This window comes from Vanacampus margaritifer, chromosome 8 (assembly GCF_051991255.1).
Source record: "Vanacampus margaritifer isolate UIUO_Vmar chromosome 8, RoL_Vmar_1.0, whole genome shotgun sequence".
Classification (NCBI taxonomy): Eukaryota; Metazoa; Chordata; class Actinopteri; order Syngnathiformes; family Syngnathidae; genus Vanacampus; species Vanacampus margaritifer.
The window spans coordinates 7751707-7764172 of NC_135439.1; the positions used below are offsets into that span (position 1 = coordinate 7751707).

General features: G+C 39.2%; 1 protein-coding gene across 4 annotated transcripts in view; it reads right to left on the minus strand.

Moving 5' to 3' along the window:
* The window catches only part of myg1 (myg1 exonuclease), a 54010-nt gene that overhangs the window by 13566 nt on the left and 27978 nt on the right, over positions 1–12466 (minus strand). For 2 of the 4 annotated variants that reach the window (XM_077574390.1, XM_077574389.1), the window contains exons 1-4: positions 8697–9019; positions 7385–7497; positions 3966–4125; positions 2283–2432 (exon numbers count right to left, since the gene is read on the minus strand). In XM_077574390.1, the coding sequence (XP_077430516.1) occupies positions 2283–2432; positions 3966–4125; positions 7385–7497; positions 8697–8975 (702 nt within the window). In that variant the 5' untranslated portion in view covers positions 8976–9019. Of the gene's footprint in view, positions 1–2282; positions 2433–3965; positions 4126–7384; positions 7498–8696; positions 9020–9384; positions 9432–12466 lie in introns of those variants that run through there. The other 2 variants (XM_077574392.1, XM_077574391.1) reach the window with 2 other exon arrangements.

Consider the following 12466-nt stretch of genomic DNA (forward strand, 5'->3'; position numbering starts at 1 on the left):
CTTTAAAAAGTTTTAGTAGAAAACACACACACAGACACAATTTCTTTTTACATACACGCCAATATTCAATATTGGCGCACATCTGTCATTTCATAGCAAGACTTCTTGGATTTTGGAGCATGCTCTGAATTGGAAAAAGTTGCGCCATATGGTGGACTACTAAGCAAAAATTAAAGACTGAAAGAATTTTTTTTAACAATTTTTGAATTAATTAATTAACTCTTTGACTACCAAAAACGTTAAATAATGTTTAGTAAAATCCTATGGAGGAGTGCCAAAGACGTTAAAAGACGTTTGTTTCAAAACAGAGGTGAAACTAACCATTTTCTATTGTTGATTACTGAAAAACGGAATAAGGTAGAAACAAACTTTTTTTTCTGATGAAAGATGAGAGTCCAATCTTTCATTTGGTAGTATGTGTGTTTCCATAGTCCAAACACAATTTTCTGTGGACCTTGAAAGATCAGTCAAAAGATCAGTCAAAATGCTTAAATCGGCTGGCACCCACGGCATCCCTTTTCTGAAAACGTCTGGCAGTCAAAGAGTTAATTAAAAAAATTTAATAAATTAATGTATGTTTAGTTAAGTTAAACATACAATTAAAAAAAATGTTTCAGTGGGGACATCTTAATTTTGCTATGACTGAGTTTTTGTGTAGCTTTGCCAGCTGAACAGATGACAATTCCAAATCCAAAAAGGGCAAAGCTGACCTATATTCATTCAAATTGGCCAAAATATATATTTTTTAAATTCTCGTCTAGACTTGCACAACAGGAAAGCGTGATGATTTAAAGCGTCACAGACATGGAGGGAAGAGATGAGAATCTCTTTTCATCCTAAAAAAAAAACGCTCAGTCCTGTCGAGGATTTTTGGCAAGCAATTTTTCAATTAAATCCGAGTGCCTTTGTGCTCACTGCATCACTGCGTGAGATGTGCAAAGAGCGGGGCAATTGGAAGCAATTGCATGGATTCACTTGACAAGGGAAATAGCACAAAATAAATGGGCCAAGCTGTTACGCTGATACAGCCAGGACGATGGAAAAATGTGTTATTACAGACGACGATTATGCATAGGTAGGTTAAAGGTGTTTTATGAGAGTCAGCACAATAACGTGGCATTTTTCTTCACAGGCATTCATTACTCTACTGCATTAATGAGGAAACAGACACACAAACTGCTCCTTTAAAATGGTGTTACCGTTATTTCTAAAGTAGAGTTTTAAAAATGGGATAGTTGGTAGAATAATCGAGTCTAAAAATACTGTGTACTAAACTAGAACACTAAATCCCGTATTCACCGTTTATGAATGGGCTTTTCTTATAATCTCAACCTGGAAGTGTTTTTATATGTACATTTACTGCGAATGTGACCTTACCACTGCATTATTGCAGTTAAACAATGTGTTACGTACAAAACGGAGTTCCGTCACCGCCGTAGGAATGCAGCTCCATCAGAGAACACCATGTAATTGGATTTTGTTTCATCACAGAAGAAGAAATAAAGCTAAGTATATTTTATGTACAGATTTCTGCATGTGTCATTTTAATATGAACTCATTTGCTCCCAAAAACATTTAAATATGTTCTATTTCAAATATTGCCATGATCCCAAAGACGTATTTATACGTTTTTGTATGCAAGAACATACAAAAAGCTTTGATGCAGCCTCTGAACTGAAGAGAATGCTTGAAGCAATGGTAGTTATTACAAAAACGACCAGCAGAGTATAAGAGATCAACCAGGGCCTTGTTGCAAAAAACTCTTTCCCTCACTGTTTTAAACAGATTTGTGAATAATGATGAAACTTTGCTATATTCTAATGCTAATTGCAGCAAAAAGGAAACAGATAGAAATGTACTATTTTTCCTGATGAAAGAAGAGACTCAAATCTTTCTTTTGGTAGGTTCCATGTTTTTTATAGCAATAGAACACAATATGCTGTAGGCCTTGCAAAATCAATCAAAATCCAGTAAAACAGCCAGGAGCAAAGGGGGTTGCTTCAGTGAAAATGGCTGGGAGTGAATCAGTTAGAATAGATATTTTTTTAAATTATAATATATATATTTTTTTTTTTTACACACTTCAAGCACCTGTGTCAATCAAAGTTGTTTATTCACCTTAGGGCTGAAAAATTGAAATAATGAGATCCTATGGAATACCTTGAGCTTCACCAACAATCGCAGCGTTTGAGCTCCGACTGCCTTTCATGTCGAGCTTCACATGGCATTTGTGTCATGAGACGCGGTGATTTCCACTACAAAGGGCGCACACACATGCTCACCTCTGTGTCCTGACTCTTGCTGTTCCAGCGTGGATTAAGATGGCCGACACGTGCGCTGAGCGTGGTGGAAATGGCGTAGCGTGCCTCGCCCTCACACTGTGAAATGCCATTGTCGACGGCATCCACTTCCTCCACAAAGTTCTCATAGAGCTGCCAGGAAGTGAACAGAGGATGCAAAAGGAGAGCTTAATGAATGCGTAATGAGATGGAAATAAGCAGTTTTATATTAATGTATGGGTGTTAAGATTTTTTTCCCCAAGATGGGAGGAAGTGGAAACGGGACATTGGGGCCCATTAGGGCCAAATGTATTGCTAGTAAGTGAAGGCTAAAGTGCACTGCAAGCTCGTTAAACCAGAAAGGACAGCTGCTATTTTACAGCTACTGGAAAATGTTAGACAGGAAGCAATAGAAGAGCAGCAAGGACGGAGATGTATTTCGGACTAAATGTCCTTTCCTCTCGGGACATCCAAGGTAACACCCTGATGAGCTGATGTTAGAAGAGGGAGGTAAAAAGTGTGCCATTCCAAAGTGGCTGATGAACACACACGAAAAATCATGTTTGAGGATTCGCACAGGACGGAGATGATGCAAGTTAATAGTGATCACATTGATGGCGAGCAAAGATTTGGTGAGCCTAATGTGCCATGCAAAGATGCGCGTGTACGGGCCTCATGCTGATGGCTCCAAAATACAATAAATAGAATTGCCGTCTACTCGGCTGGGAGCCTGGCACAGCGGAATTGTCACATTTCCGACTAGCTGCTTTTATTTCTGCTACTTGTCTGCTGCCAACTTTCTGATGGGAGGCAGAACGCCATAAACACATTTTCCATTTCTTACATACTGTGCTCAAAGGGGAAGACAACCCAAAAAATGTCCTTCCCTTAATATGTTTTATGCAGACTAGGAGGGGGCGGGGGGATTTTTTATTGTCTCACGAGTCGATTCAGATTTTTTTGGGTCTGCAATTCGACAGAATGGATTTTTGATTCAGAACTATTTGTGATTCAAAATTATTTGATTGACAGCGGTTTTTGCTTCAATTTATAGACTGACTCGCTAATGCTAATTAGCGCGCTACTCGCAGCACTTTTATCACTCAAAAGAACGGCTATTAATACAAAAACGCTTCAGTAATGTATACAGAGAAGCATGTTAACATTACTCACCTGCATATGCTCTTCCTATGCTAAACAACTTTTATTGGAGTAACTTAATCATGACTTTTTCCATCTACTCTCTAATGTGGCTACAACCTAACAGTGTAACAGAACCACACTGCCCCTGAGTGGCCAAATCGTGTACAACATGAAAAGTGCTCCCAATAAAGGCACACACAAACAAGGGCAAGACAGTATAAAATAATTGGAATAAAATCGATTTTGGGACATTTTAAATTGATTCTGAATCGTGCTAAATGAGAATCGCGACTTCAACTACAAACAAGCAATATATATGATCACATATTGTACTGTATATGTAGATATATGACATCTTACTTATAGAATTGAGGTACCGTAGTTCAATACATTTGTCCTCCAACTGTATATTAGTGCATTGACCATATTCCGCTATCATCTCCCTACAGTGGACACGTGGCCCAGTAGAACATTTCAGCAGACAGAACACAACGCACGCTAATCTGTGGGCTGCGTCAAATATGGTCATCCTGTCACTCTCACTTTGTCGTAGAGGATCTCCAGCTGCTTGTCGTCCTCCTTCAACTGCATCAGCTGGGCCAGCAGCTGACGGCCAAAGTGGAGATAGATCAGGCCGGCAGAGCTGAGCTTGGTCACCCAAGGCTTGTCGGGACGCAGGCTGTTGAAGGTCTCTGAAAAGGTCCTGAGCGTAAAGACAGTTAACATGAAGGTGAGCTTCATTGCAGTTACACGCCAGATGACCAAATGCTCTCACGGGTCATCTATAGCCGAGGAGCTGTGCAGCGGTTCCTCATTAGCATGTGTCATTGCAATAACATAAATATTTAGTACCGCAAACTCATTTGTAAATCCTAATAACTGATGCATTACTGGATGTGGATCAGATATCAATAGGGAGGACGCCATAAATAGTCCATTAGGCTTCATTTCCAGACTGCATTGAGCAGAGAGCTAGCAGGTTGCGTGACGTGTTTGCGAGCGTGAGCGCACATAAATAAACGGCCACGTGCACAGATGGGAGTGTGTGTGTGTGTGTGTGTGTGGGGGGGGGGGGGGGGGGGGGTCCTTACCCGGCGGCGTCGAGTCACTTCTGGTCATTTGATTCAGGATTAATTGAAAGGCACGTGCGAGCTGCAGCACAGTAGATAAGTGTCTGTCAAGTGTATGAGTGACATGTGAGGGAGGTGGGGGGTAATCAGGACAATTAAAGATCCTAATTGGCCAAGCTGGAGCATCCCCGTGCTCATTAACAAGTGAGGGGAGAAGTGAACAGAAACGTGGAGAAAATGAAGGATGTTTGCGTGGCCAAGGTGCCTGCCACCCTGCTAATAAATATTATAATGAGAAACTGTGATCTAGTTACTTAGATTCTCATTTATTCAAATATTTGATATAATGGTTGGAGACTTACTTTTTTTTATATTATAAATCAATTATGTTTTGATCTTCAATTTGTTAAGTAGATTAGTGCCAGTTTCCACTAACTTCAGTCGAGGGCAGATAGAGGTCTTCCTTTTCGGTCTTATACTCCTTTTTTAGGGGGTGGGGGGCATTTTAACAACTTGGAAGTCAACAATTGTGTTATTCTTTGGAATTCCCACTGTATTCAGAATTATTCTGCCTTGGCCTTAACGTGCCATCCTGGTTTTATCTTTTATTGGCATTTACAAAATGTAAAACAAAAAATAAAAACACAAAATATTTGTATCAATAATTGTGTATACTTTTCTGATATTTTGTCCTTTTACAGTTTTGTATTTCTTGTAATACTTATCCAAAATATTTTTGTATTTTTCTTAATTTCTTTTCCTAATGTTTGTGTATTTCTTTTATTTGCTTTTTCCATCTAATATTTTTTAGTTTTCCACCCAACAGTTTAAATTGTTTTTCAACTATTTTGATTTTTCTAATATTCATATTCATAATTGTCCTCCAAATTGTTTTTGTATTTTTTCCTTTTTATATTTTTCTTGTGATATTTGTGTATATTTCCCTGATATTTGTGTATTTTTGTTTTAATAATGTATTTAGTTTTGACTATTTGTCTACTTAATCTTCGAAAATGATTTTGTATTTTTTAACTGTTTTCTAGTGTTTCATCCCCCCCACAACATTTGTGTAATTTTCAAATACAATTTTAAATTATTCTCTATAATTCGTCATCTAATAGGTTGACATTGTTCCCTAATCCTTTGTAGTTCTTATATTGTTTATGTGTTTTACATCTAGTGTGTTTTCTATTTGTATATTTATCACCCAATGTTCACAATTTTTTCTAATATTTGTTTTCAAAAAGGGATATTAATAGTGCTGCGGTCATGTCCATTTATTAAACTGTTACTGAATACCCCTTCTATCGCCAACTTCCCGCACAGCCCAGCCCGCTTAGACCCATTACTCACATGTCGACCCGCGCATCTGCGCAATATGAATGACACCCACGTCCCCCTGCAGGTCCCTGGCGGTGTGGTGGCAGCCGGTGTGCCTCGTGAACGCCCAGCGGGGAGGGCGATCAATAGACGAGCACTAATTATCAACAGCCGCCTGCTGGGAAAGGGGACCTGCTATGTCTTTATCATATGGTCGGTGGCGGGGAAGAGAGGAGGGGTCGGCGGGGGTTTATGACTGTCAACATCAGGGTACCGAGTTGACCACTCTCTATGAGCGAGCGAATGCCATCTGCAATCAAAGAACTTGCGCTCCTCATTGTGTGAAATATTTTTCCCAAGATGACTTGAGGCACAATGAGGGCGTTCAATACACGGAGAAGCCTGACAAGTACGTAATAAAAGTCTGCGACTCTGCGTGATGTGAGTGCAGCAGTTCTATTCGTTCATTATGAGCCAGGAAAAGCATGCCTTAAAGGGGACATTTATGGAAAATTGACTTTTTAAGTGGCAATACAAATAGTTGGAGTTCTGGAGTGCCTGCTCAACCATTAAGTGTGAAACTCAACAACAAATCTTTAGTTATGTGCCATATTTTTTTGTTTTGAAGTGTTACAGTGGGGATAATTTACATAATAGCCAAGTTTCTCTGCCCATGAGATGATCAGTTAGGCCTGGTGAGGATCCAAAGTCACTTTCAGGCAATGCCCAGAGTCCGACAACTGTGCTACTTTTAAACCCCATCATGCAGAAACAACCACATCCTCCACAGGTTCGGTGACCCTGCTGTCATATCAAAGCCAAACTAAGGTAAGCAGAGCTGCATTGAGTTTTGTTCGGACAAATGAATGTAAGATAACGACGTAAGCTTCTGATAAGCTCACATATTTGAAGTTGTGGATGCAGCTGGGGCGTTTTTGTCATTTGCCTTGATGAGTGTAATGAAATGGGTGCTAGATTTTTTTTTTATTCCAAACTCTGGGCTCTGCTCCCACAAGTAGAAGACATGCCAGGCATCCACTCCCAGTCATCATGGTAACGAAATCTGTACTCTCCATCGGCCTCATAAGAGAATTTGCATGGATTATTCAAGCAAAGGTCAAAATTAAAGTTAGTTTTCCAAATAAGGCCTCCTTTAACGTGACGAAATTGTTTTATGTGCGTTTTAATTATATTAGCATGAGGCTAACTGACCCCTGCTTCTATTTGTCTTACTCTTAAAATATTAAGTGTGCAGTAAATACTTTTTTATGATGGGTTGGACTCAGGAAAATATTACCCCAATATAATGAATCTCAATGGGAAATGTAGTTTTGAAAGTCTGCCAACGTCAAAGAATGGCCTCAGTGGCCTCATTTGAACACCACTTTGCACTTTGACAGTCCACCCATCACAACTGCTTCTAGCTAATCCCCAATATGCGGAATCATAAACAATTTACAAGTTGTATATCATGTTCACCGGCATGGCTTTTCCCGCTGGACAGACTAATAACCTTCAGGCGGCGGAGCTGCTGTGTCATCCTCCAGATAGCCCTAAATCACAGCCGCGTACCTTTGATGATGATCGAAGCGCTGCCTCTGTGGGTCAAATTCTCCTCCCACGTCGACCACGATGTCACAGCCAGCCAGTCGCGAGGGGTCCCTGGTCCGCACAATCTCCGCATCCTGTGCAAATAGTGGAACGGACGTGCAATTATTCAGCGAGTAGGACAGGAAGTCTTCGGGAAATCCAAATGTCTTATTTTTTAGTGCCCTAAACTGACACGATGTTAACTGAATAGGAAATTAAACGAATCCCACTTAGCGCTGACTGTTGAACGCGATGGCCTAATTGGACTCAAAGGAGGGACCGAGTTGGACCTTTTAACTAGACGATCAATCATTAGGTAAACTTGAACACTCACCAGAGAGTTCATTAATAGACACTTCTGGTAAATCTAACGAGCTCTCTTAGACGAGTGTGCTGCTGCACCCAAAATTATGCCTTTACAAAAGATATATATATATATATATATATATATATATATATATATATATATACACACACACACACACACACAAACAGAGTGAACCTCCACTATTCACGTGGGATAGGGATTAGGGACAGACCTAAGAATCTTTGAAGCCCTCTAACTAGGGGTTTGCAATTGCATATGGATGCCACAAGATGGCAGCAAAGCACTTGAATTTGAGGAGATGAAAAGTATCAACGACATGCTAGTATGCAGACAATTATAAGTACATATGAACGAACACATCTTACATAAAAGACTTCACATGAGGCTCATCAATCGTATTAGCTGGCATGCTAGCCTAAATAACACAGTAGCACAAACTGATGTGGCGTCACACATGGCATAACAAATATGCACACAGACACTAAACAATTTACCAAATGTTTTGACTTGTGCCAATACCTGACTTTCCATTTCTTTTAGTAATGTCCAGATACAGTAATATGGTAAATGTGCTCATTTTGCTCCCTATATTTGTGATATTTATTTTCCATAGGAATTGATTATTACTGATTTTTGACACACAGTTTTGTTCTACCAGACAACCCCTGCTCCAAGTCCAATCGACCTAAAATTTTAGATTTATTGTTGTGCCGTGACACTTAACAAGTACAGCAAGTTTCTTTAAAATCTAAATCTGCTTGGTTAAACCCAATGGGTGATTTGGCATGGAATGACTCCTAGGAAATAAATCTTTCACAGGTTTATTACAAATAGTAGGGATATCACAATATCGGAGCAACAGCGCCCCAATATGGCATGTTGCAGTAACACAAGGCCAAACAGTGAAGGCGCCCAAAAGACTACTTTAGAAGACATTAAACACTATAACACAGACACTTTGCCCACCTTGTATTCGGGTAGCTGCCGGAGGAAGAAGCAGGCCAGAACCTCGTCGCAGTGAAAGGTTCCGTTATGGGTTCCGATCTTTTTGGTAGCCATTCTGTCAACACACAACCTCTTAGCTTCACTGGACATGTGTCGTCCTCCCGCAACGTTGACGACAAATGCGACACGGAACTGCTTAAGACTCAACTTTTGCAGTGTGACACAAGGTGGTGTGTTGATTGTGTCCGCGAGATGTTTTGTTCGAACTAAATTTGTCGCTAGCACACACGCGCGCCTCATCAATGCAACAAACCGGCGGGGGACACATTTAAGGGTAGGAACGAATGTCTTGCGTGTGTTTTATGGACCGGCGGAAAAAGAGAACCTATTCAATAGTTCCACCTGATGTCCTACTAACGAGATTGGGGACATTTTACAGGGGGAGAAAAGGCAGAGGTTGTGTATCAAACATTTTTTTAAGCATCAAAATCAAATACTTTTTTTTTTTACATCACAAAAGAAAATCTAATGTAATTAGTTTTCCGTAAATTCTCCTAAGTTATCCCCCAATTCTGGAATGACCCATGTCAAGTATTGTTATTCCTTGGGTTAATGTGGCAACATATGTTATTAAAGCGCATTGGAAGCGTTTTAAATGTTAATGTCAATGCGTCTCCTTGAAAGAGGATGCATGTATATAAACTCGTACTTGTTACAACCGGAAGAGGACGCTGTAGTTCAAGTCTGTCAGGCCCATTGGTCTCGTGTTTTGTGAGCAAATTATTGAATATCATAGCAGTAATTAACCATAATACAAAAAAAGTTCATATTCATTTAAATGTTCTTTTGTGTAAAATATATAAACGTTTCAAAGGCAAGGCAGCTTTATTTATATAGCACATTTTCAAGTAACTCAATGTTCTTGAACAATTAAAAGTACAACAAAGCACTAAAGACATTTGAAAGCAAAGTACAAAAATATAATGTATCTTACTAACATTAATAAAAGACTGTAAAGTGTGTGAAAAATATTTTGAAAAATGTATGTTTAAAATGATTCAAATACCTCAGCTAGGAAAGGGGCAAGGGAGCATTGTTTTTATCATGGCTTTAAAAGCATTCACTCTTGGAAATGTATTTTCAAAAAGGAAATGTAATCACATTTCATGATAAAGCACAACACTGTTGCAACTATGCGACAGCAATATTAGTTATTTTCAGCAGAAAATAAATATGAAAGTCTCCATGTATTGCTACTGCTTGTGTTCAGAAGTATCACAATTAATGCATTAATCAACAACTAACTAATAAGTGCTATTAACTAAAATGATCTAAATACTCTTATTTCAGCCCCTTGCCACTAAATATTCTCAGATTTATGTAGTTCTTCATGAAAGCAGACTGATTGTCTTTTGTGTTTAAGCCAAATAAGAATTTGCAAATATCTGCTTTTAATTTAGAAAGCAATGATAAACATTGTGTACCCGTTTTGAGTGTAACAGTCACAGCAAATTATTTACACTTTGTCGTCTGTCCCTGACTGGTTGTTTTTTCTCAGGCATAACAGTTTCTTGCAAAAAATAAATAAATAATGAGAGGCACAAGATGGTTCCAGAAAGGGCAGTTTTTTTTCCCACACATCATTTTCCTCATATACTGACAGTTTTAACAAATATGGCAAAATGTGTACATGCAGCCTTAAAGGTTTAATGAGCAGTATTTGCCATTAGGCTTTGGCCTTCAATCAGCACCATGGACAGCACTCTCCAAATAAACATTCCTCCTCCTCCTCCTGATGGGATTACACTGCTTAATCTCCTTGGATGCAACAAAACAACACATTGCCTCGTGCTGACACTTTTTTTTTTTTTATTATTTGTCACAACTAAATCTTCTCCAGCTGAATAAATGACCCTTCATGTCGCTAATGCCTGATGCAGTCAAGTGGCTCATTAGCATATCTTTGTATGATGATAGGCAACAAGAATACCAAATGTAGGGGAGACAATACAGCTGTCTCGGATATTATCATGAAAACATTATGCTAATTGAAAGGATTATCATGTCTTTAGCTGGTTATGTAGACTGATTTTTGCTTGGACCTGTACTGACGTCTGTTTTTGTTTGACATTGACTGAGAGATAATTAGAAGTTAGAACAGTTGGTCTACTTCAGTATTTCTGCACAAAAAATGACGTGAGTCATGCATACAGATAAACATAAATAAACAAGACCGGGAAATAATATTTATCAGCCCGCCTCCTGCCATGCGCGCTCTCCATTGGTCCCCATCCCCATCCTCTGTCACAACCCCAAAACCTTGAAGTGAGGAAACATCACACGCTGTCTGAGAATTATTCCCCCTCCTCCTCCCCCTCCTCTTCCTCCTCCTCCTCCTCCTCCTCCTCCTCCTCCTGCTCGCTGCTTCCAGTTTTACACGCAGCGATGACAGGAAATGAGGTGGTCTATGCTTGCCTTAAAAGGAAGAGAGCAGCCCTCGGACGCTCAGTCAAAACGTCAATTATGAGCTTTGGGGAAAGGCTTTTTTGTCGCATTCCGCTATGCTATCAAGCCACAGTATCAAACACTCATCTATCTATCTATCTATCTATCTATCTATCTATCTATCTATCTATCTATCTATCTATCTATCTATCTATCTATCTATCTATCTGCCTGTCTGTCTATATCTATCTATGAAGCTAGCTATGAAGCTAGCAAGCTATTACGGTAGCAGTTTAGCTATTAAGCTAACTATCTATCAAGCTAGTGGTCTGTCTGTCTATCTATCTATCTATTTGAGGGAAGCACATACAATACTCGTTGATATTATAAATTGTATGCATAATTCATAATGTTGGATATTTATTCTGGCCAAAGTAATAACATTGTTGTCATTGGGATTTAATCTAAGGTTGCGGTCCGATAAACAGTATGAAGACAATCTGCAGTGCAGTCACATTCATTTAAGTCTAATTCCTGTTCCACTGTCTGTTTGTTTCCTGGCCTTGCATGTTTGCTAACTTCAGCATGTGTCTGCTTGTTTGTGTTTGTGGCCACAACATGTCTGTTTGGTTACAAACGCCCCTTTCCACTCAAAACAAGATTCTAATAATAACAATAATGGTCTGGATAATTATTAGGCCTCCCCCGCCCCCTTTTCGCAGCTGGTGAGCTGCTCCACTCTCGGGTATTTGGGAAATGTAGTTAATCCAATGTTAATGTTGATCGTGATTTATGCATATTATATACATCTTTAATTGGAATAGGCAGGCCTGTGCAATTATACTGTCCCCAATTACTTTGCAGTAGTTTACGTGCCTATCCCTTTTAAGAGATTGCCTCTTCTGAAAATGTGCACTCACTAATGCATTTATCATCTAATATGATGAATTCATTACATGCTTTATTATATGGTTTTGCTGAGGCATCGTATGTAATGGAAGCAATTTATTAGGGTTTGATGTTTTATGACAAGTCATCAAACTATAACGCCCATAGGCAAAGACGAACACTCTGATTCAATTAATTGCCTTCCATCTGTGTTCAAATTTGGTAGCAATCGGTCAACATCTCTAGGACAAATTTGTCTTTGAAGGACATGCAAAATGGCCGCTTCAAAACAAAATGGCAGACTACGTTTCGAGACTGTATTTGTGGATCTACTTATAATACACATCAACCAAATTTTATGTTGTAGATATCTGACCTTCTGAAGTTGTATGTTAAATGGCAAGACATCAAGAGGGCAAGAGAATTGGGATTTACCAAGGACTGGTCACCACACAATC